The 23828-nt window shown below is 41.3% G+C and overlaps 1 protein-coding gene, 1 long non-coding RNA gene and 1 pseudogene across 2 annotated transcripts; 1 reads left to right on the top strand and 2 right to left on the bottom strand.

Moving 5' to 3' along the window:
* Nucleotides 1–1158: 1158 nt before the first annotated feature.
* LOC147942259 (uncharacterized) lies at nt 1159–1678 on the bottom strand. Its single transcript, XR_015559620.1, has 2 exons — nt 1546–1678; nt 1159–1455 (listed from the first exon to the last, which is right to left on the bottom strand). It is a non-coding gene; the product is annotated as an uncharacterized LOC147942259 (long non-coding RNA).
* A 954-nt stretch (nt 1679–2632) lies between these two features.
* Nucleotides 2633–4465, top strand: LOC104698700 (uncharacterized). The gene is made up of 2 exons (XM_087455869.1): nt 2633–4195; nt 4266–4465. The coding sequence occupies exons 1-2, from the start codon at nt 2647–2649 to the stop codon at nt 4412–4414; spliced, it is 1698 nt and encodes a 565-aa protein (XP_087311995.1). The 5' UTR covers nt 2633–2646; the 3' UTR covers nt 4415–4465.
* An 18008-nt stretch (nt 4466–22473) lies between these two features.
* Nucleotides 22474–22884, bottom strand: LOC109133448 (S-protein homolog 17 pseudogene; annotated as a pseudogene).
* Nucleotides 22885–23828: the final 944 nt, after the last annotated feature.

Genomic DNA, 23828 nt, shown 5'->3' with positions numbered 1-23828 from the left:
ACAAAAATGTACTTAAAAAATGTTAAGATAGATTTTAAAAATATATATCTGTTTATAAAAATTTGAATCATATCATATGCTGAATAAAAAATCTAATATTTTATTAACTTTATGTATTAAATAGTAATTCAAATAATTAAATAGAAGATTAAATAAAAGTGAAAGGAGAATTATTTTTTTAATTTAACACATTGCTTTAAATTAGGTAGATAGATTTTAGGAAATCTGAAATTAATATTATCAAATAAGAAAATGGTTGTGTTTGGTTGTAAGGATTGTAGAGAATTTAGTTGGGACTTGTTTTGATACAAAGATAAAAAAAAAGTTGGCACAAAAATGTACTAAAAAAATGTTAAGATAGATTTACTACTATGATTTAAATTAAAAAAAAAAAAAAATTAAAGTCAGTCTTGAATTTTATAATTATTACCACCGGGTAGCTTATCAGTCATCCAATTACAATATTTGATTCTCCTGATTTGTAAAGTTTTGTTTCAGTATCTCCAATGATACAAGGAAATCAAGTAATTTTTTTTATCTTCTCCGGTAATGAATGATTTTATCTGAATTCTATGAAATGCAATTATATATATACAAACATATTAGTTATATTTTATATCCAAAAATACTAAATAACAAAAATCTCTTATATTAGAATTATTTCAGTTATATTTGTTAAAATTATACATTTGCAAAAAATTATTAATCTGAAAACCAATGTAACGCCTTCAACTACCTTTAGTGGGATCCACTTATTATCTAGTTCCAGTGAGTATTCTGATTGGTGAAAATATTTTTGGGAGAAAACGGTGCAGAAGTTGTTTTTTTTTTTGTTGTTGATAAATCTGAGGATAATTAATATTGTCAAGTTCAAAATATAACATTTTAAGATCAATGCTAAATATCAGTTTCTCTTCCCATATGCCATGATTAATATCTCTATCCGAGCTCTTGTCATGATCGCTTATTCTCCTTGGCTTCACAATCAGAAATATTAATGTATGATTGAATCTGCATCATTAATGTAGAGACTCAAGATTAAAAAATTTACTTCATTACCTTTTTCTCTCAATTCACCAAAGTTTGTAATTTTAACTAGCCTAATAGGTTTCCCATCAAGGTCCCCACCCTTTGCATTTGGTTGAATGTTGACCATCCTTCAACAACTTAGCCGAAAACTATATGTTTACTGATTGAGAGAGAATTACATCAAGTCTCGAAACAACAGAACAAAAACAACAATCTAGGAGAAGAAAGGTTATTATTACTCATCAAGGTGTGGTTTTTTTTCAAAGAGCATGAAGAATTGAGATCCATTGCTGTTGGTCTTGGACCACGATTCGCCATGGAAAGCATTCCAGCTCTATCATGTTTGAGTGTAAAATTCTCATCTCCAAAATCACCACCGTACTTGCTCTCACCACCACTGCCATCTCCAAAGGAAATATCACCGCCCTACAAGCAAGAAAGGAGAAGCCCATCAATTGCAAAAAAAAAAAATGATTCTAGGGAAGGAAAGAAGAAAACAGAACATAAAGCAGATACCTGAGTCACATGCCATATAGAGAACACCATTAAAAACAAAATCACCACTTTCATATCAGAAAGTGATTCAAGATGTTTGGTTTAAGCTGTTGGTTCTCCTAAGCATGGACAATACTTCAAAGCTTTATAAAAGATATCTTGTGGAGAAGGAGACAATGATTTAAAACAAACACTTTATTCTAAGGTCAACAAGCTACCTAATCAACGTCCACAAATAATTTTTACAAAGACAAATCTTATCCCGGTTTATCATGTTGTATTGGAAAATTGAACTAAACTGGATGGCTTCAATTATTGAGCTTGATTGGCAAAATATTGTACTTGGTAGTGATATATACTAAGTAAGTTCGAGTTATAATAAAACAAAATCACATTTATATACAATATCATCCTATTTATATATCATTTTAGTAAATTTTATTGTTTATTTATCTAAGTATTTAATATTTTTAAAAAATTATTTATGCGGACTCACGTATCAATGTGTGACAAAAATTACAGTAACCACAATTTGTTTAAATCTAAGTTTTTCTTCATTTTTTACTTTGAAAACTACAACAAATTAGAGAATACTTAAAACAAAAAAAAATACCATTGACAAGTACAAAAAGACTTTATTAATTATGATATTTGATTCCAAACAACATAAAAACAAATAATATTTCAAAAATACAAAAGAAAATTAATAAATAAAAAATAAAAAAATAACCCGAACAAATAATAAACTAGTAATGATAAAACTCGAACAAATAATAAACTCTTCTACCCAAATTATCTGAATCCAAAAAATACGAAAATCCGAATTCCCATGGTATATTGCTTCTACTAATAGCTTGGAGTAGTAAAGCATGACTATTGCTTAGCATAGAAAATAAAGAAGTTATAAAAACTAACATGGCAGACAATCGTATTAAGTAGTGTTTAAATTAAACAAAGACTGAAAGTGTTTAAATTAAACAAAGACTAACGACTTATAGATTTGTCAGCGTCGATAAATGTAACAAGTAGCATTGGTATAGTTAAAGTATATAAAGGAACAACTATATTGATCCATTGTTTACACGAAACCAAAGAGCAATTACCCAAACACTAATTTGATCCATGGGTTATATTTATAAGTTGGGAGGTCACATGCATTATTTATCCATCGTTGAGCATCGTGATGGTTTGGAATGCGGTGCTTGCGATCGATCGTATGGTGATGCCTACTCATGCGATTCTTGCGAGTTTAATATTCACTTGAAATGTGAATTTTTGCTCAAGTTACAATCTCTATTCTACCACCCTTGTCATGATGGACATCGTCTTAATCTTCTCACAACCGGAGCTCCTGATCACACCGACCCAAAATGCCATATTTGCGGTAAAAATACTAAGCGCCTTCTTTGTCATTGTTACGATTGTAAACTCAATTTGGATATCGATTGCATGTTTGATGCCATGTGTGCTCGATCCAATTTGAATTTCCCGTGGCACCATCATCCTCTATTAATGTTTGATTATTATGGTGACGATATGAAATGCGAAGTGTGTGATTTGCCCTCGGGAAAAGTCTACCTTTGCCCTCTTTGTAGATTTATGGTTCATGAGAAATGTGTCTCCGTACTTAATACACCAGAGATCACTCACTCGTCTCATAGCAGACACCCTCTTAAGCTTGTTACCGAAGGAGCTCCTGGTTACACAGATCCAAAATGTCATCTATGTGGAGAAGACACTGGAAGGTTCATATACCATTGTGATATGTGTAAGTTCAATCTAGATTTGGTTTGTGCGATTGACAATCCTCCACCAGTTGCTCTTTCAAATCTGAAGGTCCATGAGCATACACTCACACTCATGCCAAGGCTGATCTCCTTCGTTTGTGATGCTTGTGGGACAAAAGGAGACCGTTCTCCTTATTTGTGTCATCAATGCGATTTCATGATTCATCAAACGTGCGCATATTTACCACGTCTTATTCACGTCAATCACCATGACCACCGCATTTCGTACAAGTATCCTGTTGGTGTTCGAGAAGCCAGATGTGGAGTTTGTTGGGAAGATATTGATTGGTCATGTGGGGCCTATTCTTGTTCTCTTTGTCCTCGTTATGCTATTCATTCACTATGCGCAGTAAGGGACGACGTGTGGGATGGGGAAGAGCTCGATGGAGTACCTGAAGATATCGAAGATATCGAGCCATTCAAAAGGAATGATGACAACACAATCACTCATTTCGCTCATGAACATAACCTCATGAGCCTCAGCAAAGACGGTGAAGAAACCAGCTTGTGTGGAGGATGTGTTCGTCCCATCGGTTCTTACACATTCTACAAATGTTCAAAATCAGATTGCGGTTTCATTCTCCATGAAACGTGTGCTAATCTTCTTAAAAAGAAACGACATTTTCTGAGCCCAGAACCTCTCACTCTTTGCCTCCAAAGTCAACGCTACACAGAAGCTTGCCGAGCTTGTCGTCAAGTTTCTTGCGAGGGGTTCATGTACTCTACAAATTATGAGAATCAAAACTTTGACTTACTATGCAGTTCGATTACAGTGCCATTTATCCATGGAGGTCATGATCATCAATTACTATACCTCAAACTACAAGACGATGACGTCAAGATGTGCCAGAACTGCCTCATCCACGAAGGAGATGTCGTCATAGGCTGTAAGAAATGCAACTACTATTTGGACTTTCGTTGCGCGACTCTACCATTAACGGTAACGCTTCCAAGGTATGATGATCATCCACTCACTCTATGTTATGGTGATGAAAAGGCAAGCGGCAAGTACTGGTGTGATATTTGCGAAAGAGAAACAAATCCAAAGACTTGGTTCTACACTTGTAATGATTGCGGGGTCACTTTGCATGATTTTTGTGTAGTTGGGGATATCAGATACGCCAAACCAGGAGAAAAGGTCGAAATCACTAATAAATTGGTGGCTAATAATAGCTCTTCACGGCCGCTTTGCGACACGTGTCGTTGTCGTTGCCCAGGTCCCTTCATTCTCAAGGAAAGAAAAGATGTTTATTTTTGTTCTTATTTTTGTTGCATAACTCCATCCAGTAAGAGGCACTACGAAGTTAAGTTCAGATGTCCTCCGTGGGTATCAGAATACGACTGATGGAGTTGCGAGACCACCAATCAAAACCACAACGGAAAACATCTAACCAGACCAAATTTCTAAATCGGAATTACATGAAGTAAACGATTTATGTTTTCTTCTCCTAATGTTTAAGCAGCCATCTCTTCCACTCTTTCATATTTTCCTTGATTGATTTGTAGGAGTTATACGATTCCACTTTGCTTCCTGTTCTGTCTTCTCCTTACGTTTTCATGAAACTTGTTTATGCAAATTATCACAAGCTTTTATCTTTTCAAATAGTGTCTCTCCGCATGCTGACTGTAGCCTACACCTCCATTCTTTTGTTTTATGTCAAATTCAAAATATATATCATAAATTGGAAACTAATCATATTCGTGTCATCAACATAGGAACCTAAACCAACCTTTCCAACATCACCATTCTAGTTTTTGTAACTCAGTGGAACTTTTGTACTTACGCTGATGAGGTGGTAGTTAACGTCCGTGTTTGAAAGTAAATTTTTTATGTGTTTTATGAGCTTGAATTGATTGTTGTTGTCACTACTCACGACAATTCTTTGTCCACCTACATATTACATTACCTGACAACTATAACATGATGATCATATCCTGCGATCATGTGTATGTTTCCGAGCCTCGATGGAGCTTTGGCTCTGACACGATCCCTTCTATATATGGTGTTTCCTACGTGTTAGAGATGGATTTCACCCCAACAATAGGCCCAGCCCAGAAAAGACCCAAAAGAGTTAATAGGCCGAACAAGGTATTTTAGTCTTTTTGGATGACAAACCGACACAATAATCTATAAATAGTGATTGTACGGCGTACGACGAAAGGACACAAAAAACAGAGAGGAAATTTATACTAGAGAAACGGTTCTCTGAGCATCGATTCGACGAGCTCGCAGTTCGTTAATTGTTTCCTTTTCGTCATTTTATAGCTCGTCGTTATCAATTTTAGCCTGACTTTTCATATATAAAAGAGAACTTTGACCCTCTAAATACCGAACTAAAATACTCTAATTGGACCGATATGGACATCAACAATTTGGCGCGCCAGGAAGGGGGAGCCAAGTCGAAATTCTCTTTGAAAGTTTGAAGAACGGACCTACAACAGCTACACGAGATGACCATAACCACCAAAGAAGGAAGCAAGGAAGCCGGATCGTCAGGGGGAACAATAACCCCGGCAGCGGATCAAGTGGAACATGCAGTCCTCCCGACCCCGAACGCTCCGAGAAAGGCTGCCACAACGGAGAGTCCAGAAACGTTCGTCATCGCAAGAAACCTAGCGAGCCCGACGACCACAGAGCCGACTCCGAACCCAGCGCAACTCACCCTGCTCAACAGCCAGCCCGTCTCCAACATAGATGAGCTATTCCGCGGTATCTTAGCACGCCTCGACCAGCAGGAACAGCGAACCAATACTCGATTGGATGCACTAACCGCAACACAGGTCGAATCCCAGGAAGAAATCAACCATCTCCAGGCCGTTCGACAAGGTTCGACGAATATCTTCTCAGCAGGAATGATGCCAAGGCCGAATGCGATAACTGACGGGCTCGAGCGCGACCCCAACTCGCGCATCGATTAGCAGAGCAACAACGCTAAGGATGCCGAGCTGAAGCAAATTAGGGAAAAGATGCAAGAAATGGAAACTATATTTCATAAAGCAACGAGTAGAGCGCCAGAGGTAGATCTCATGCTCGAGGCGACTCAGCGAACCCCATTCTCAAGAAGGCTTGCAACCACACCAGTGAAGCGAGCGGTCAAGCCAAGGCTGGGTTACTACGACGGGACAGCCAACCCACGAGACTTTCTGCTCAATTTCGGGGTAGCTTTTGGTCCCTTGCAGTTCAGCCCAGCAGAGTACGATGCTGGAGCATGCCAAGTCTTTGCCGAGCACTTGACCGGAGCAGCTCTGAGTTAGTTTTCACGACTTCTGTCTGGATCGATTGATAGTATCAAGGATCTGATAACCGAATTTTTAAAGCAATTTGCCGTTCTGATGGAAAACAAGAACTCCCATGCCGATCTGTACGCACTAACTCAAGGGCGAAATGAATCGCTTCGATCCTTCATCGGACGTTTTAAAGAAGTCGTCGTTAACATCTCGATTCCGGACGCTGCAGCTATCGTTGCACTCAAAAACACGCTGTGGTACGAATCTCGGTTTAAAGAGGAGCTGTCCTTGACCCATGTAGAAACCATAGCCGACACGCTACTACGAGCCGCGAAGCACATAGAAGTCGAAGAAGAAAAGGTGGTCAGCGCTAAGAAGCATGCCGCAGAAACAAGCGTCGCGACCAAGCCACCAACAGTCATAGCTCCAAAGGTTGAACACGTTGAGCCACGCCATCACTTCTCCCGAAACCCAGACCGAACTCGTAGAACCTTCGCGATCGGTGAAAATAAATACATCACGATGGAAGGAGGTGAAAATAGCACAACCCAATACTGGGATTTCCATCAAAGTACCACACACTCAAGTGACGTGTGTCGTTACCTCCAAACGATCCTGATGGAGCGGTACAAAAAGGGGGCAATAGTTGTCGAGTCTGACATAAGCAAGACGACCCGACCCGGAAAAGCTGATTCCAAACGAGCCGAAAATATCGCTCGGAAGTTTGTAAAAGATTCCAAGGCACTCGCTGACTAGAACGACGACGAAATAGAGGCGTTAAATAACGACGATCATGAAAAACGACCGCGCACAGATCATCAGACCGACCACCGTCCCCCGGTAATGAGACAGATAAACATGATCATGGGCGGGCTAGCAGGATGAAACGATTCGGTCATGTCAATAAGAGATTACACCAAGAAAGCCGAAATGAAAAAATCCTGGCCGTCGAAGATCAGTTCCGAAAACACAACGATAACTTTCAACGACAACGATCTGGAAGGCTTACGCGTAACGACCCACTAGTCATCGAACTTTTGATCGGAGAAAGTGAGGTTACGAGAATCTTGATCGATACCGGAAGCTAAGTAAATGTGATCTTCAGGAACGTCCTGGCATAAATGGAGATCGACGAGAGCGAAATCAGGCTATAGTGCAACTCTCTGACCGGTTTTGACGGAGATCATCTCATGTCAGTCGGTACTATCGACCTGCCGATCTTTGTCGGAGGAATGGCAAGGTATTATCAGTTCGCCATCATCGACAGGCCTACCATCTATAACGTCATTCTCGGAACACCGTGGCTCCACAAGATGAGGGCAGTCCCGTCTAGGTACTATCAACGCGTCAAATTCCCAACTTCAAAAGGTGTGTTTACACTGCGCGGCAACCAGCAGAGCGCGAGGACCTACTTCCTGATCGAACACAAGATTCTTACAACGAAGAAGTTATAACAATCAAAGCAGCGGGTCGGCAACGATGACTCGTCACCGACCGATGGAAGACCGACCCCTATCCAACAGGGCGTCACCGCAACAGAAGAAGTAAGCCTCGACGAGACCGACGGAAAATGATGTGTGAATATCGGAAAAGAAATAACCAAAGCCATGCGCACCGAGCTGATCCTTTTCCTCAATACAAACATCTCGACGTTCGTGTGGACTGTGACTGATATGAAGGGAATCGATCCAACCATCACAACACACTAGCTTAACGCCGACCCAACGCACAAGCCAGTCAAACAAAAACAACGCAAGCTAGGCCCAGAGAGGTTGCAAGCAGTCAATGACGAAGTCGACAAACTACTCGGCGCAGGATCCATCGTAGAATTAAAATACCCAGAGTGGTTAGCCAACCCAGTGGTCATCAAAAAGAAAAACGGAAAATGGCGAGTCTGCGTAGACTTTACTGACCTAAACAAGGCCTGCCCAAAGGACAGCTCCCCACTACCACGGATCGATCAGCTCGTCGAAGCAACCGCGGGCAACGAACTTCTGACCTTTATGGACGCCTTCTCGGGGTACAACAAATTTTGATGCACAAGGATGACCAGGAAAAAAAGTCATTTATCACAGACAGGGGCACCTACTGTTACAAGGTCATGCCTTTTGGCCTAAAAACACGGGAACAACTTACCAGCGACTTGTAAACAAAATGTTCGCCGAACAGCTCGGCAGAACCATGGAGGTATATATAGACGACATGCTCGTCAAATCGCAGCGCGCCTACGACCATATTACTCATCTCCGACAATGCTTCAACACCCTGAATAAGTATGGGATGAAATTGAATTCGGCCAAGTGTACCTTTGCAGTCAAGTCGGGAGAGTTTTTGGGTTACCTGGTAACTCGGCGAGGAATCGAAGCAAATCAGAAGCAAATCAAGGCGATCATTGACCTCCCCTCGCCCAAGAATGCCAAAGAGGTACAACGACTAACCGGGCGAATCGCCGCCCTGAATCGTTTCATATCCAGGTCGACGGATAAGTGCCTCCCCTTCTACCAACTCCTCAAGACCAAAGGAAAGTTCGAATGGAATGAGGCTTGCCACGACGCGTTTGGAAAATTGAATAATTATTTGTCAACACCACAAGTACTTGCAAAGCCAGAGATAAGCGAAGTTTTATTCCTGTATATCACGGTTTCCGCATCAGCAGTTAGCGGAGTGCTTGTGAAAGACGACCGAGGAGAGTAACGAATTATCTTTTATGTGAGCAAATCCCTCGACGACGCCGAAACCCGTTACCCGATAGTAGAGAAGGTCGCCCTAGCAGTCGTCACTTCGGCACGAAAGCTCCGACCCCACTTCCAATCACACACCATCGCCGTCCTGTCCAATCAACCTTTGTGATCTTTTTTGCATAGTTCGAATCAATCCGGGTGATTAACGAAATGGGCAATCAAACTCAGCGAGTACGACATCGAATTCTGCACCCGCCCGACCACCAAATCCCTGGTGTTAGGTGACTTCTTAATTGAACTACCCTTGGACGGTGCCGAGCATACGCTGTCTGACCCGATAGATGGATAGTGGATCCTGCATGTCGACGGTGCGTCCTCCCATCTAGGTTCCGGTGTGGGCATTCGGTTAACATCTCTGACCAGGGAAATTTTGGAACAGTCCTTCCGGCTTCGGTTCCAATCAACCAATAATGTCGCCGAGTACGAAGGACTCATCGCCGGACTCAAACTCGCCAGTGGGATGCAAATCAAATGAATCAGGGCTTTTTGCGATTCACAACTCGTCGCCAATCAGTTCAGTGGGGAATACGACACCAAAACCAAATCAATGGCCGCCTACCTCAACGTCGTCAGACTTCTGTCCAAATGTTTCGATGAGTTCGAACTCATTAATATCCCAAGAGGGGAAAATGCTCCGGCCGACGCCCTAACAGCTCTCGCATCAATATCAGACCCTGACCTTCGACGAATCATACCAGTTGAAAGCATTGATACGCCAAGCATCGAAGACAATCCAGCAGGGACCTGTCTCGCCATTCACCACCCAAACTGACGAGTCGCCACCTCGCAGTGGCAGTTCGAACCTCCTTCCGACGATGACAAGATAGATTGGCGGGTCAAAATACGCGCCTATCTCGCAGACGGTGACGTACCAACGGACAAATGGGCCAAGCGACGATAGAAAACGAAAGCTTCCCATTACACTCTGATGAAGGAGCACTTGCTTCGGTGGACTGCCTCCGGAGCCTTACTGTTGTGCGTGCACGGTGACAATACGGAACGGGTCATGATGGAAACCCATGAAGGGGCAGGAGGTAACCATTCCGGTGGACGAGCCTTAGCACTATGAATCAAGAAGCAGGACCATTACTGGCCAACAATGATCTACGACTGCGAAAGATTCGTGGCCAAATCCGAGAAATGCCAGCGTCACGCGCCCATCATCCATCAACCGACCGAACTTCTACGAGCTGGCGTAGCTCCATATTCATTCATGCGCTGGGCAATGGACATTATCGGCCCGCTACCCGCGTCGAGACAGAAACATTATATTCTCATCCTCACCGATTACTTCACTAAGTGGGTCGAAGCCGAGTCCTACGCCAACACCAAAGCCAAAGATGTCCAGCTTTTTGTATGGAAATATATCATATGCCGCCATGGCCTGACTTATGAAATAGTCACCGATAACGGCTCGCAATTCATTTCTTTGCAATTCGAAGACTTCTGCGAAAAGTTGAGAATCAAGTTAAGGAAATCAACGCCAAGATACACGCAAGTAAATGAGTTAGCCGAAGCGACAAAGAAAACCATACTCGACGGCCTAAAAAAGAGGATGGACGCCAAGAAAGGCGCTTGGGCCGGCGAACTCGACGGAGTGCTTTGGTCTTATCGTACAACGCCATGACAAGCTACGAACCAAACCCCATTCTCCCTAGCCTACGGAATGGAAGCAATGGCACCAGCTGAGGTCGGCAGTACAAGCCTTCCCCGAACAATGCTCGTCCAAGACACAACACTCAACGTGACAAGGCATTTCTACGAATTCAAAACTACCAACTTGCCGCCGCCAAGTACTACAACAAGAAAGTCCACAATCGGCACTTTGACGGGGGAGATCTTGTCTTACGAAAAGTTTTCGAGAACACTGCCGAGCCTTATGCCGAAAAATGGGAGCCAATTGGGAAGGTCCGTACCAGGTGTCCAAAGTCGTCCAGCCCGGTGTTTACGAGCTCCTGACAATGAGCGGCGAGCCAGTACCCCGCTCTTGGAACGCCATACATCTAAAGCGCTACTATTACTAAAAAAAAACATAGCCCATTTTCTACAGTTTTAATTATCTATATAATGTGAACTACGAGCGGCTTGATCCCTCCTGATCGGGGGGTACGTAGGCAGTCTCGTTTACGAGACACAACTGCCAATAATATAATTTTATTATGCTTATCAGCGATAGCGCGTTGCACCAGAGTAACAACAAAAGCATAAAATAAGAGCTGGTTCAAAAATTAAAACAAAGGGGAGCCGACCCCCAAACCGGCAAAAGTTCAAGCCGACCCCAATACGGCACATACCAAAAACAAAAAAAGGGGGGGGAGTAAGAAGAAATTGGGATCGCTACTATCAAGCACTCCGCACAAGGCCCCGCTACTCAATCCCCAGGTCGGCGTTCGAGGGTTCGTCAAACTCCAGGCCACCGTTGGTCGTCTGCCAGAAACGGCACGAATCCTTCAATTCTTTCAGCCTGTCCATTGGGATGACAACACCCCTGAAGACAATCCTTTCGATGTAGGAGCAAGCCGCCTCAACACGACTACTGTCGCAGAAGTAGTGATCTGTACTCTCAAGCTGATTAATGTACTGCTGCAACACGTCGACTCGAGTTCGGCACGCGTCGAGTTCCACATGATCTTAGTACGGCCTCCTACCAATAGGTACAAGGTTGGGAACCCCCGCTTTGGCCAGTAACGCCTCGCAGCAAGAACGCTCCTCGAGCTTTCGGTCCCATCTACATGGCAAAATTGGAAACGACGCTCGAACTATCGACGCGTTGTTACGATATAATCCCGCAGCCATTGAATCTGGGCATGATCGTACTCCAGCTCCAAACGAATCACATCATCAGGTCGTACAGCGAGCCGTTCCCGCGCCCTCCTCAACCACGCTGACCTCGCTGTTACGGGCATCACAAGGTGTTTTCTCGAAAAAAAATAGAGGAAAATGAAAGAAGGTAGAGGCCAGATGGGTAATTTATAGATTGCAAAGTGCGTGTTCCCGAGGGGAGAAATAAATCAAGCCTTGGAAAACGCACCCATTAAATGACCAGTGCGTTTCATAGGCAAAAAAATAAAATAAAAAAAAATAAAAAAGAAGGGGGCCGACCACTGCGTATCGCGTCTATATAATTAAGCCGAGTCGCTACTCGCAAAGTCATGGGCAAGCCGACCACTGCGTTTCGCACCTTTATAATTCAAGCCGAGTCGCTACTCGCAAATTCATAGGTAAGCCGACCATCGCGTGTTGCACCTATATAATAAAACCGAGTTCGCTACTCGTAATAAGAAAATAAGCCGATTCCTGTATGTCGCACTCGAACGAGAAAAAGCTGAGTCACCACTTGTGACTTAGGAAAAGCCGACCAAACGCGTGTCCCGTGCCGAAGAGATTCAAAAAAAAAAGGAGGGGAGGGGGAGAAGAGAAGTAAAGGCTTCTCGCTAGCCAGTATCCCATTGGTTGGCTCATCAAAATCAGGATGAGCGGATCTACTCTCGCCAAAGTTGGCATCCTCCCCGCAAGAACACTAACGTCGCCACTAGAATCTCGGACTCCAAAATGGAGTTCAAACTTACGACGTATTGCAACCTGAAGCGGGATATTCACGAGCTCTCCTCCAAAGACACCGACCTTGCTGTTGCAAGTGACGCAAAAACCACGGTCGACCCCATGGAGAAGCTCGTACGTTTAAAGAAGAGAAGAAATAGCGTGAAGAAATTTTCGAAGCAAAATGACGATATGAGTTAAGTAAAAACAAGGAATCCAAAGTAAAAGAAGATCGTCAAACAAACATAAATAAGTTCCAACAACAAAATACAATGCCATAACGGCCCAGCATCCACTACATCATGGGGATAAGCCGCCGAGCGACCTGGTGTAGCAGGAACAATATTTTCTTCCTCGACTTCCTCACTGGACGCACGCCTCCTTCAGACTCCGAATCCGAATCATCTGCGACACCTGGGGAAGAAAACCATTCGAGGGGATCAGGGAAAGGCTCAACAAAAATGGAGGAAATATCGAAATCACCGGGATTGAGATCCAGCCGCCACAGCAGCAACCCTCTCATGTGCAAATTCCCCAAGGCCTGGTTGTACTCGAGCAACTTTGGGCGAGATGCTTCAACAGCCTCCGCTTGAGCCTTGTGACGATCCAAAATCTTCTGGGCACGATCGACAACCCTACGATAAGCAGCCATCTTTTGATACCGACTGAACCCACGACGACGAGCTCTAAGCCTCGTCGTCTTGGATTCTAGAGTGATCCGAAGTTGGGCACAAGACGCTTCTGCCACGTTGAGCGTCGACAGAAGGGCAGCCTGTGCAGAGTTCGCCACCACTCGCTCACGCTCCAATTTGGAAATCTTCCCGCTCAGCGTCGTGTTCAAGCGAACTGCCTGTTCGAGCTGAGCTTCAAGCTTCTTGACTTGCTTGACCGAGGAACTTGAAGGCATAGAAGCAGCGGACTCTAGGTCGTACACACGCCTCTCGTAGCCAGAAGCGAGACGGTTGATGCGACCTATGAGTTGCGACGACCAAAAATCAGAAAAGGGAACTTAAATAAAAAAAACAACGAGAAAAAGGAAAACAACTGCCGAATTACGAACCTCGAAGGCGGTATTCGCCAGATCGATGATCTTATCGCCCTCCTTCATCCTCTCGATCGGCATAAGACGACCAGACCCAAAATGGATCTTGCAAAACAGCTCAGTGCATGCCTCCTAGTCGTTCGAAAAAGCTCGAGTTGCCGAAGTATGAGAGAAATCCCACCGATAGTCCACGGTCCTCTGCCGCTTTAACAACCAATCGATCCTGAGATCGATCTGCCCTCTTCTGCGAAGGATTCAAGGAATGCTCCTTCTGACGGCTAGAGTCACCCGTAGGCTTTTTCCCCTTGGGAGTCAGCTCCAGCGGGGAGAGCCAGGAGGTTTGGTGGGAGAGGAGACGATCTCGATGCCGGCCTTTTGCCAGCGCGAATCTCAGCCGAACGAGAATCGCGAGAAGCCGGAGGAGATCTCCGTGATGGGTCAACCCCGGAAGGGCAAGTCTCGGATTGGACCTCAAGGTGAGAAGGTGGAGAGAGCGCGGGTGGACCATACGCTTGACGGTAGCGAGCCAACACGTTGGGAACATCCAAATAAATTCTCCCCATTGTACTAGCTGCACAGGGAATTCAAGTTAAAAAAAAAAACACTCTGACCTCCTAACATGTCGTCAACGAACGCCTTAGACAAACCAAAGAAAAGTTTGACTATTACTTGTCGGTCGAGGAACCTTTTGCTTTCTTGGACGACCTCCTTTCCTCTGTCTAGAGCCTGACCAAATATACGGACCCACTGCTCGTATCGCGTCAATATCAGCTTGAAACGCAGGAGGATAAGGAAGAAGGCACCGCGGTATGAAAACTACAAAGAAGCGAACGGGGTAAGTAACGAAAAATATATGAAGGACGTGAACAAATTACAAAGAAAGATGAACTACCAGGTGAAAGGTTCCACCCAGAAGATAAAGGGATCGCAGGATCCTCGACGACTCCTGGAACCACTTTTTAGAAAAAATAAGACCTTTCCGATTTGTGGGTCTTCCGTTTTGCCCTTTCGACGAGCAGAGGGGGTCGCGAACTGACATAGTAACTCCGGGTTTCTTATTTCTGTCAGACGCTGTTAGACGAGTAAGCTCTTCGAAATGATCAACCGACAGTCGAATCCCCGCTCTCTTTGCCAAAATTGAGATTCCAACCGCGTTCCGGAACGTAGCCGGAGCGAACTAAGAAATTGCCATTTTGCGCTTAGCAAAATACGACATCAGAAAAGAGGGAAGGGGAAAAGTAACCCCACATTCGGAGAAAATTTTCTCCGAGAGACAAATGAACCCTTCGGGAACATCCCAAGGACACTGATTGCGCTCGGGGATAATAATGACGGGATCGGCCGGGAATTCGCTGATCTGAACCGCCTGGAGAGCCGATTCACGTTTGGAGGAAGATCGGGGAACGAAAGAAAGGGCATGCTCCTTGGTTTCTGAAGGGTCGGCAACCGACGGGAGAGATATGTGCCTGATGAGGCGATCCGCCGGAACGATAATGTCATCAAAGTCCTCGTCGATAAGAGAAGGGATCTGGCATGGAAGGGCTGACGAACTCGGAACCGTCACATCAGAGAAGATGCGGAACTGGAGTTCGGCCAAATTGGTGTCGTCAGAACTAGACGACGATCCCAAAGAAACGTCACTACCCGTCGGAGACCTCGCCACACGACGGTCCGATCTGGTCGAACCACTGGAATCAGGCGAAGTGTTCTGACGAAGGTGGCTCGCCGCCGAGGAATCAGACGAAGTGGATCGGGGGGGAGGCCATAGAAAGTCTCAAGGAAACAAATATATAGACGAGCTAGAAGATGAGGGAAGAAAATACTTGGGACGACGAGCTGAGGAAACAATCGATGGAGAGAAATGAAGCCAAGATGAAGAAGGGATGAGTATTTATAGGGTTGAAAGGAAGATTCCCGAAGAAATCATCATTACAACTCGAGGATCAAAGCGATGTTACAACTTTCAGATGTCACGCGCATCAAGGTAAATGCGTGACGATGTGACCGTATTTTTTGGAAAACGGGAAAGCTCACGCGCGACTCTCCAATTTCCCAATATTTGTCCGCATACCCTTCAAGTGCCCATCGTTTGCCGACCTCGGATCCAGCTCGTCGTCAAATACAAAGGCTCGAAGATTGCGCGACTACGAACTAAAGATGGGGGATACTGTTAGGGGTGGATTTTACCCCAACAATAGGTCCAGCCCAGAATAGGCCCAAAAGAGTTAATAGACCGAGCAGGGTATTTTGGTCTTTTTAGATGACAAACCGACACATTAATCTATAAATAGTGATTGTACGGCGTGCGGTGAAAGGACACGAAAAACGGAGAGGAAATTTATACTAGAGAACCGGTTCTCGGAGCATCGATTCGACGAGCTCGCAGTTCGTCAATTGTTTCCTTTTCGTCATTTTATAGCTCGTCGTTATCAATTGTAGCCCGACTTTTCATATATAAAAGAAAACTTCGACCCTCTAAATACCGAACTAAAATACTCTAATTAGACCGATCTGGACATCAACACTACGCATGTTAGCCTACAACTTCATTTTTTCATTTTTATTTTGTATCAATCAACAAGACAACAATTAATACAAATATTCATGGTATACGTGAAGTTAACACTCATACATTCACATAAGTTGGTGTAGCCTAGCTACGATAACACAACGGTCTTGTTTAGTCTAGAATCTCCAAGATTGGAAGCCTTCTTATTCCCTTCAAAATGCACTTGTTCTAGCTGTAATAAAGATAATTAAAAAAGAAAATATATAATTTTTTTTTTTTTTTTTTTTTGTAAAAATGTGAATTTTCATTAATGAAAATAAATTGTATTGGTTACAATAGCCTTAATACAGTAGATAAACCTCGCCCAAAAAAATAAAAACCAGGAGTGATCTAAGATACAGAACTTTAGATGAATCTAAGCCAACTTTGCATTAAGTTTTTGAAGTTTTTCCGATGCCTCTTAGCTATGATCGCATCACGGACCAGTCTATTCAGTTGCTTGAACAGGATATGGGGAGGTGTGGCAACATTGTTGTGAAATCGGTAGTTCCTTTCTAGCCATATAGTATAGATGAGTACCTGCAGAACTAGCCGTCGCAATGTCTGGGTTGAAATTGAGTCTTTGATGTTAAGCCACGCTGACAAAGCATCCCAAGTGTGAAACACGAATAAGCTTTAGCCGAGTCTCCGCGTTGCTTCTTGCTAGAGAACCTCACTGAAATCACAGTGTAAGAAGAGGTGGTCTCTTGTTTCAGACAAGCCACAAATGCAGCAGGTCGTATCAATTTGTAAACCCCAGTTAGCCAAGCGGGTTCTTGTGGGAATCCTGTCAAGCTGGGTTAGCCACATCGTAAACGCATGACGCGGTACTGCACCTTTGTACCATACATGCTCTGTCCTGGGAAGGGGTTGATTTCTATGCATGATTGCTTCCCAAGTTCTCTTTGTGTTAAAATCATCAAGATTATCATCCTCAATCCTCCATACGTAAGAGTCTGACTCGGTGCTGCTTGCTGGTAGTGAGATGCGTAAGAAGCAGTTCCGCTTGGGGAGATCTTGTAGGTCGAATACGCCACCCTGAACTGGTACAAGCCCTTGCCACGGTTCCAGTCAGGGGAATGCATGTTTGAGACGGTCAAGTTGGACGACCAAAGACACTGATGAGGGAGCCGAGAGGGGAGGCAAATTGTTGCAAAAAAGTAGAAGTTATCTTGATGCAAAAAAAAGTTTGGGGAGGCAAATTGTTGTACATAGGAATCAAACCCTTTACTTTGAGTATCTTACTTGTGGATTTCTAACCATTTAGCCACTAGATTTATTTTGTTTATAGTGTAACAATATTGACTATTTCTATTTTACTGGTGGTATAAGTACTGCACCCACAATCCACAACATGGATTCGCGACTGCTTCTTATACGGTTTATACCATCCACCTAAACTTCTAAATAACCAATCAAAACTAATTATCTCAATATTCACATTTATTTCTAAATTTCTTGTTATGTTGCATTGATTTCATATATAGTATAAAATATTGTTATGATAAGAAACAAGAGAGGACTAACGAAACCCACTTGAATGATTTTTTTTATTAGAGGGGTATTCAAATGAGAATTTTGGAGGATTTTGGCTTTTTATTAAAATCATCTGTTATTCAATTTATGATTTTAAAATCACTTTCCAAATCTAATGTTATTCAATTTGGAATTTCTATAAAATCATTTAAAATCACTCACAATACCATGTTATTCAACATATAACTGTTTTTTAATAGAAAATCAAAACACAGATTTTAGGAGACTTTGGATACATTTTTACATGAGAAATCCAACAGAAAAAATCACACCTTGAGCGGTGTTATTTTGAAAGATTTGTTTAAAAAAAAAAATTAATTCACAAAGAAAAAAGAAATAGTCCTCTGCAAATGACGCCTTCTGTAGTGAATGTGATGATACGTTTCTTTAAATACATCCTTGCAAATGATCATCATTCTTGTGAACAGTGTCAATGGGGTAAGATGCAAGACCAGGACCATTAGTGATGACCCATCTAAGAGCGAAACTAGCAAAGAAACTGTCCTGAAATAACCAAAAGAGAACAATAACATGTCAAAACCAACCAATTATAAGCAAGAGAACACCCAGATCAGTGAGAAAGACAACAAGACGAACCTGCAAGTCTACAGTAAGGAGAACACGCTTCACAGAGTCATAGAGTCCAATTGTCTACCACCACCTCATTTCTTTGCAGCCTTGGCATCATTGGCAAGACGACTGCATACGTAGTAAGGGAATACACAAACAGAAGGATTTAACAGAAAAAGCGTTTGGGTATATGCATTCAAATAGTAAGCGATCCCTTCTTTTAGTCGCATTAGAGCATAGAAGACATGATGAATCATTGATTAATCCCTTCACAGTTCGATCACATCGTCCAAAATATGAATGTTAGCAGTGATGATATCAACAACCTTCGAGAATTGATATAATCATGACGAGAATGTAGAATAAAAACAAGAGCGTGAGAATTGAAAACAATGACATTGCAAAATTATTCACTTCATGACGAGAATGTTTTGTTTGGAAACCAATTTTTTTTTTGGGTTCTAAAAATCTCTTAAAATCATCCAATATATTCTTTAAAAATCTCACCAAATCACAAACTATTTTTCCTTTTTTAAGATTGAAAAACTAACAAATCCACCTAAATATCCTAAAAACTCTCAAAATCCAAAATTTCCAAAATCTCCAAAATCACATCAAATTCTCCAAAATATCATTTGAATACCCCTTTCGAACGCATCATCGTCGGCTCAGTGAACTTTTTTGACTTCTTCCTTCGTTGATCTCGATTTATTAAGTAAAAGTATGAATACTTGCTTATTGAGAGTTAAAAAACAAAAAGGCAAAACAAGAAAGGGAAATAAAAGTTGTCAAGTAACTAACATGGCAGACAACCTGAACGGGACAATCAATATTAAACTAAACAAAGACTAACGACTTGCACTGTTGCACACTCGTTGTATTGTATTACTATATATTCGTCTATAAGTGGTCCTATAGTGTTTGTAGGTTATTTAATTGGGTTTGTTATATTTTGGGTTTAATAATTTGGGAACCAAAATGACATGTGTTAAGCTATATGTCATGCTTATATTTATAAGGACAATTGCTACGCTACATGTCATGCTAAAGCTTATAAGAGAACAAGTGTGAAGTTGCATGTTGTGTTTGAAGCAATGTTAGACACTTGTTCTCACACTTGTCACCACTGTCTTTATCTCTACTATGATGGATAATTGAGATTAAATTAGAAGACAAAACCCTTATGATGAGTAAGGTCTTCTTCCCTTCTATAAATAGATGGTTTGCTCCATCACAAATCATCACAAGAACAAAACAACACATAATGAAAAGAATTTATAGGAAAGGGGAGAGAAACCTTATCTTCCACCTAAAGATCATCTAAGAGTTTCTTTTCAAGCCTTCAAGCCATTGAAGAAGAAACCATTCAAGGAAGCATCATTTCTACAATGAGTGAAGGTATTACTTTAATCCTCTTTATGATGCTATTATGTGATTAATATAGATGTTTAAGATCTTGGGGTTCATGTTAAAGTATGTTTAACATCGTCAACTCATATTCAAATTAGATCCAATGCACAGAGAAACAACTATATTGATCCATTTTTTAATACACACTAAACTGAAGTCGGGTAAAGTACTATTACACAAACATTAATTTGCATACTCTCCTAATCGCAACCGTCATGAGTTCCAGCTTACAAGGACACAAGAAAGCATTGTGTATCCTAGTTATACACTGGTGATTGTTTGGAATGTGATGCTTGCGATCGATTCACGATGGTCGTTAGTTATGCGGCGAATGCAAGTTTATTATCCACTCCAAATGTGCATTTGTGTTGAACACACAAGAGATATGCGACCACCCTTCTCATGTTGGACATTGTCTCAAGCTTCTCATGACCGGGGTTCTGGATCACACCGGCCTAAAATGTCATCTATGCGATTGAAACATCAAGCGCCTTTGTTTTTTTTAATCATTGCTATGATTGTAAACTCAATTTGGACATTGGTTGCATAGTTGATCACATAACTTCCCCCATTCCATTTTTTATACCGTGCCACCAACACCCTGTACAAGACTACAATTATGTTATTTTAGATCATTACGTACTTGTGACTTTTGTAACGAATCTGGTGGACAAGGCTATCTATAACATCCGCGAACCAAATTGTGGATTTTGGGAGTGGGTGCCGATGACACCAAGGGGAATGTCGATCGACACCATCAATTCTGATTCAACCAGATTGACTTAATTGTCGATTTGGGTCGGTTTGGTTTAAGAAAAACCATGGAACCGAGTTATTTAAGTGTTTTGTCGACAGAAGGGTTTTGGGGGGGGGGGGGGGGTTTGTTTTGTCGCCGCTTAGAGTTTGGAGAGAAAACAGAGAAAAGAGGTGTTCTTGAGGTTTTGGGAGAGATTTTGGAGATTCAAGGCTGGTTTGGTGAGATCTGTCTCTGAGGAGTGGAGATCTTGTGCTAGGAACAAAGGAGAAGAAGGGAGATCTATCTTCTTCATGTGTGACGGGATGGATGGGAGATTAGTGGTGGATTGAGAGACACAAGGAGGCTTTCCCCAAGCTGTTATCCAGGTAAGTTGTGTTGTTTGATGCTTAATCGGTTAGGGAATCGATAGTTGTGAAGGATTAGGGATTTGCGGCGAGAAAGAGCTTTATCGATAGCGCAAACTAGTTTGATAGGGCTAATTCGGGGCAATGTTTGGAGGATGAAACGAAGTCCGATTTGGCTGAATTTTGGTAGGTAGCTTCGTGGTGCTATAAGTTTCATATCCAACAGTGGGTTTGTGAAATTAACGGTTGGTTTGTGTTTTAATCAAGTGTTTGTATTGTGTTTGGTATTGACGGTTTTGTGGTAAAGTTTGGGTGTCGAGCGACACCAAGGTGGTGTGGTCGACACCAGCATGTTGTTGTGTGTTTGGGTCCTAGGAGGATAGCTAGAGTAAGGATTGGATGAGGAGATATTGACTAAAGTGATTCCGTGAGCGTCGGTGTTTGTGTTGGTTCGCAAGTGGTTCAATGAGTGATGTTCGACACCAGGTGGAGGTGCCGTTCAACACTAGAGGAGTTCATATTGAGTTGGAATAATTGTGGGGAAATGTTGTCCGTGGCTGGATGAAATTAAATATTTCAGCCCACCTCTCTTGTTACTCGGTCGCTAGGGGTGGTTGGTTGTGCGACTCAGTAAATATATGAGGTGGGGTTTGATATGTTTGTGAGAGTTTTTTGTAAGGAACAATTTCTACGCCGGTTGTCTCGTCGGAATTATAGGGTTCTGGTGAGATCGTTTCCTGTGGATCCTATGTGAGGATCGGAAAAATGGGTCGGGTTGTTTCACTATCTCTGCCTTCTTTGCGGGTTGGCTATTCATGAGCAGTGTCTATTATGATAATTAAATGGAAAACACTAATTTGACTTAACAATAAGCTAAGAAACAGGTATTCGAGCTTTAGAGTCATGAAAGCTGGTTGGATAACACAGTATTTGATGTAGGGTTGAGCTATAAGATATCAAAGATATTTTTACAAAATTAGTGTGATACATCATTGAAAGCTATGTGGGTGCAACTAGACATCTCAATACCCTTTTCTCAATCTAATTCACTGACTATGTTGGGCTTATATCATTTTGTTGGCTCGTCATTGCTGGACTTGGATCACAAATGCACCAAAGCGTATTAATTAGAAGATAAGAGTTACTTTCTATAACTATCTCTCCAGAGATCTAAATCCCTCTATAGCTCCAAATTAGCATACGAAACTAACAAACTTTATTTATATCACTAATTCATATGTAGCAAACTCTCACACCCTTTCATCGAGTATGCACATTCCAACACTTTTCAATTCCTGTTTGAGTCAATCTGGGTAAATTTCAGTTTTTTATTTATTTGATTTTTAACTAGTTGATAGAATACTCGATATCAAATACTTTTATATATTTTTTTTCTTGTTCAAAAACGTAATACAACTTTTTTTGTAAGTTATCTTGTAATTTTTTTTAATTTATCCAATCATACTCTTTATGCAGATTAACTGGATTCTGAGCAAAACATTCATGTTCTTTCACTAAATAAACTCCATCTTCTCTAGCTCTCCAATTCCATAGGCCTCCGGTATCTGAATTACTGAAAAGCTTGAATGCTGTAAAACTTTGATAGTGTTTATAGTTAGGACCTTGTTTCAAAGTACACATAAAACGTGTTGTACGAAAAAAGTTAGGGCCAAAATAAAATGAATAATCTTGTCCCATTAGTATTATTTTTGGACCAATAACATCATCTTTGGAATAACATCTCATCCAAAGTTTTTTGTTGAATTTAAGATCGTTCGCGATCCTGATTCCCGTGTCGGATACATGGTTGAACACTGAGAGACTTCAAACAAATAAAAATACTGAGAAGTTTTTCATACTTTTTTTGGAGTAGATTTTTAAATATTTTGTTTTGTTAACTTGGTTTTTGTGTAGCTGGTATTTATATGCACACATCTGTATAACTATGGTTCGAAAACGTTTTCTTCAGGTATTATTACTTTATTAGTTTCTAAGTTTTAGCATATACGATATATGTCAAATGGCATAATATCTTCCATGATTCTTTCATATATGTATATGTATCTCAAAAAGTCAATATTAGGTATCTGTATCTATTAGAATTGAAGTTTGAAATAAAAAGGATAAAATCATATAACTAAGATTGTGTACGATAATCAGGGCCTCTCGGACAATTTTAGATGTCCTACGCCAAAAAATTAAATACCATTTTTATTATTGTATATAAATCACAAAAATAGTAATATAAAAAATATTTTCATAATTTTAATTTTAAATCCACAAACCTAAATATGTTCTTTTTGCTGCTCCCTTTTTCATTTTTCTTTGTTTTTATGTTCATTTAAAATTTTATATGAAAATAAATATTATATTACCTAATCACTCATTATTGATTTAAAACTCTTCCAATATGAATTTTTTTACTAGAGTTATAAATTTGTTTTTCTAAATAAAATTTTGCTTCAACACTCATTAACAACAAGTTTAGTTAACATTAATCTAATATCACAAACAATTAAAAAGATGAGATAATTTTTGTGGAAAAAAAAATGAGATAATATTTTTCATAAACCTAATAAAACTTCATATGTAAATTGGATATATCTACATAAATAATATCTTTTTCTTATATTGAACTTGAACTTATAAATACTTTTTTTTATTTATAAAAATAAATAAAAAACTAAATAAAGAAAGAAAGAAAAAAAAATCTACATATAAGGCTTAAAATTTTTGGGCTAAAATATGCCCCAAAAAATTTGATGCCCTAATCCTTGGCTTCACTTGATTGTCCTATGGGC

The sequence above is a fragment of the Camelina sativa genome, chromosome 6 (genome assembly GCF_030686135.1).
Source record: "Camelina sativa cultivar CO46 ecotype springtype chromosome 6, ASM3068613v1".
NCBI classification, from domain to species: Eukaryota; Viridiplantae; Streptophyta; class Magnoliopsida; order Brassicales; family Brassicaceae; genus Camelina; species Camelina sativa.
This window is presented reverse-complemented; position numbering and strand designations above follow the sequence as displayed.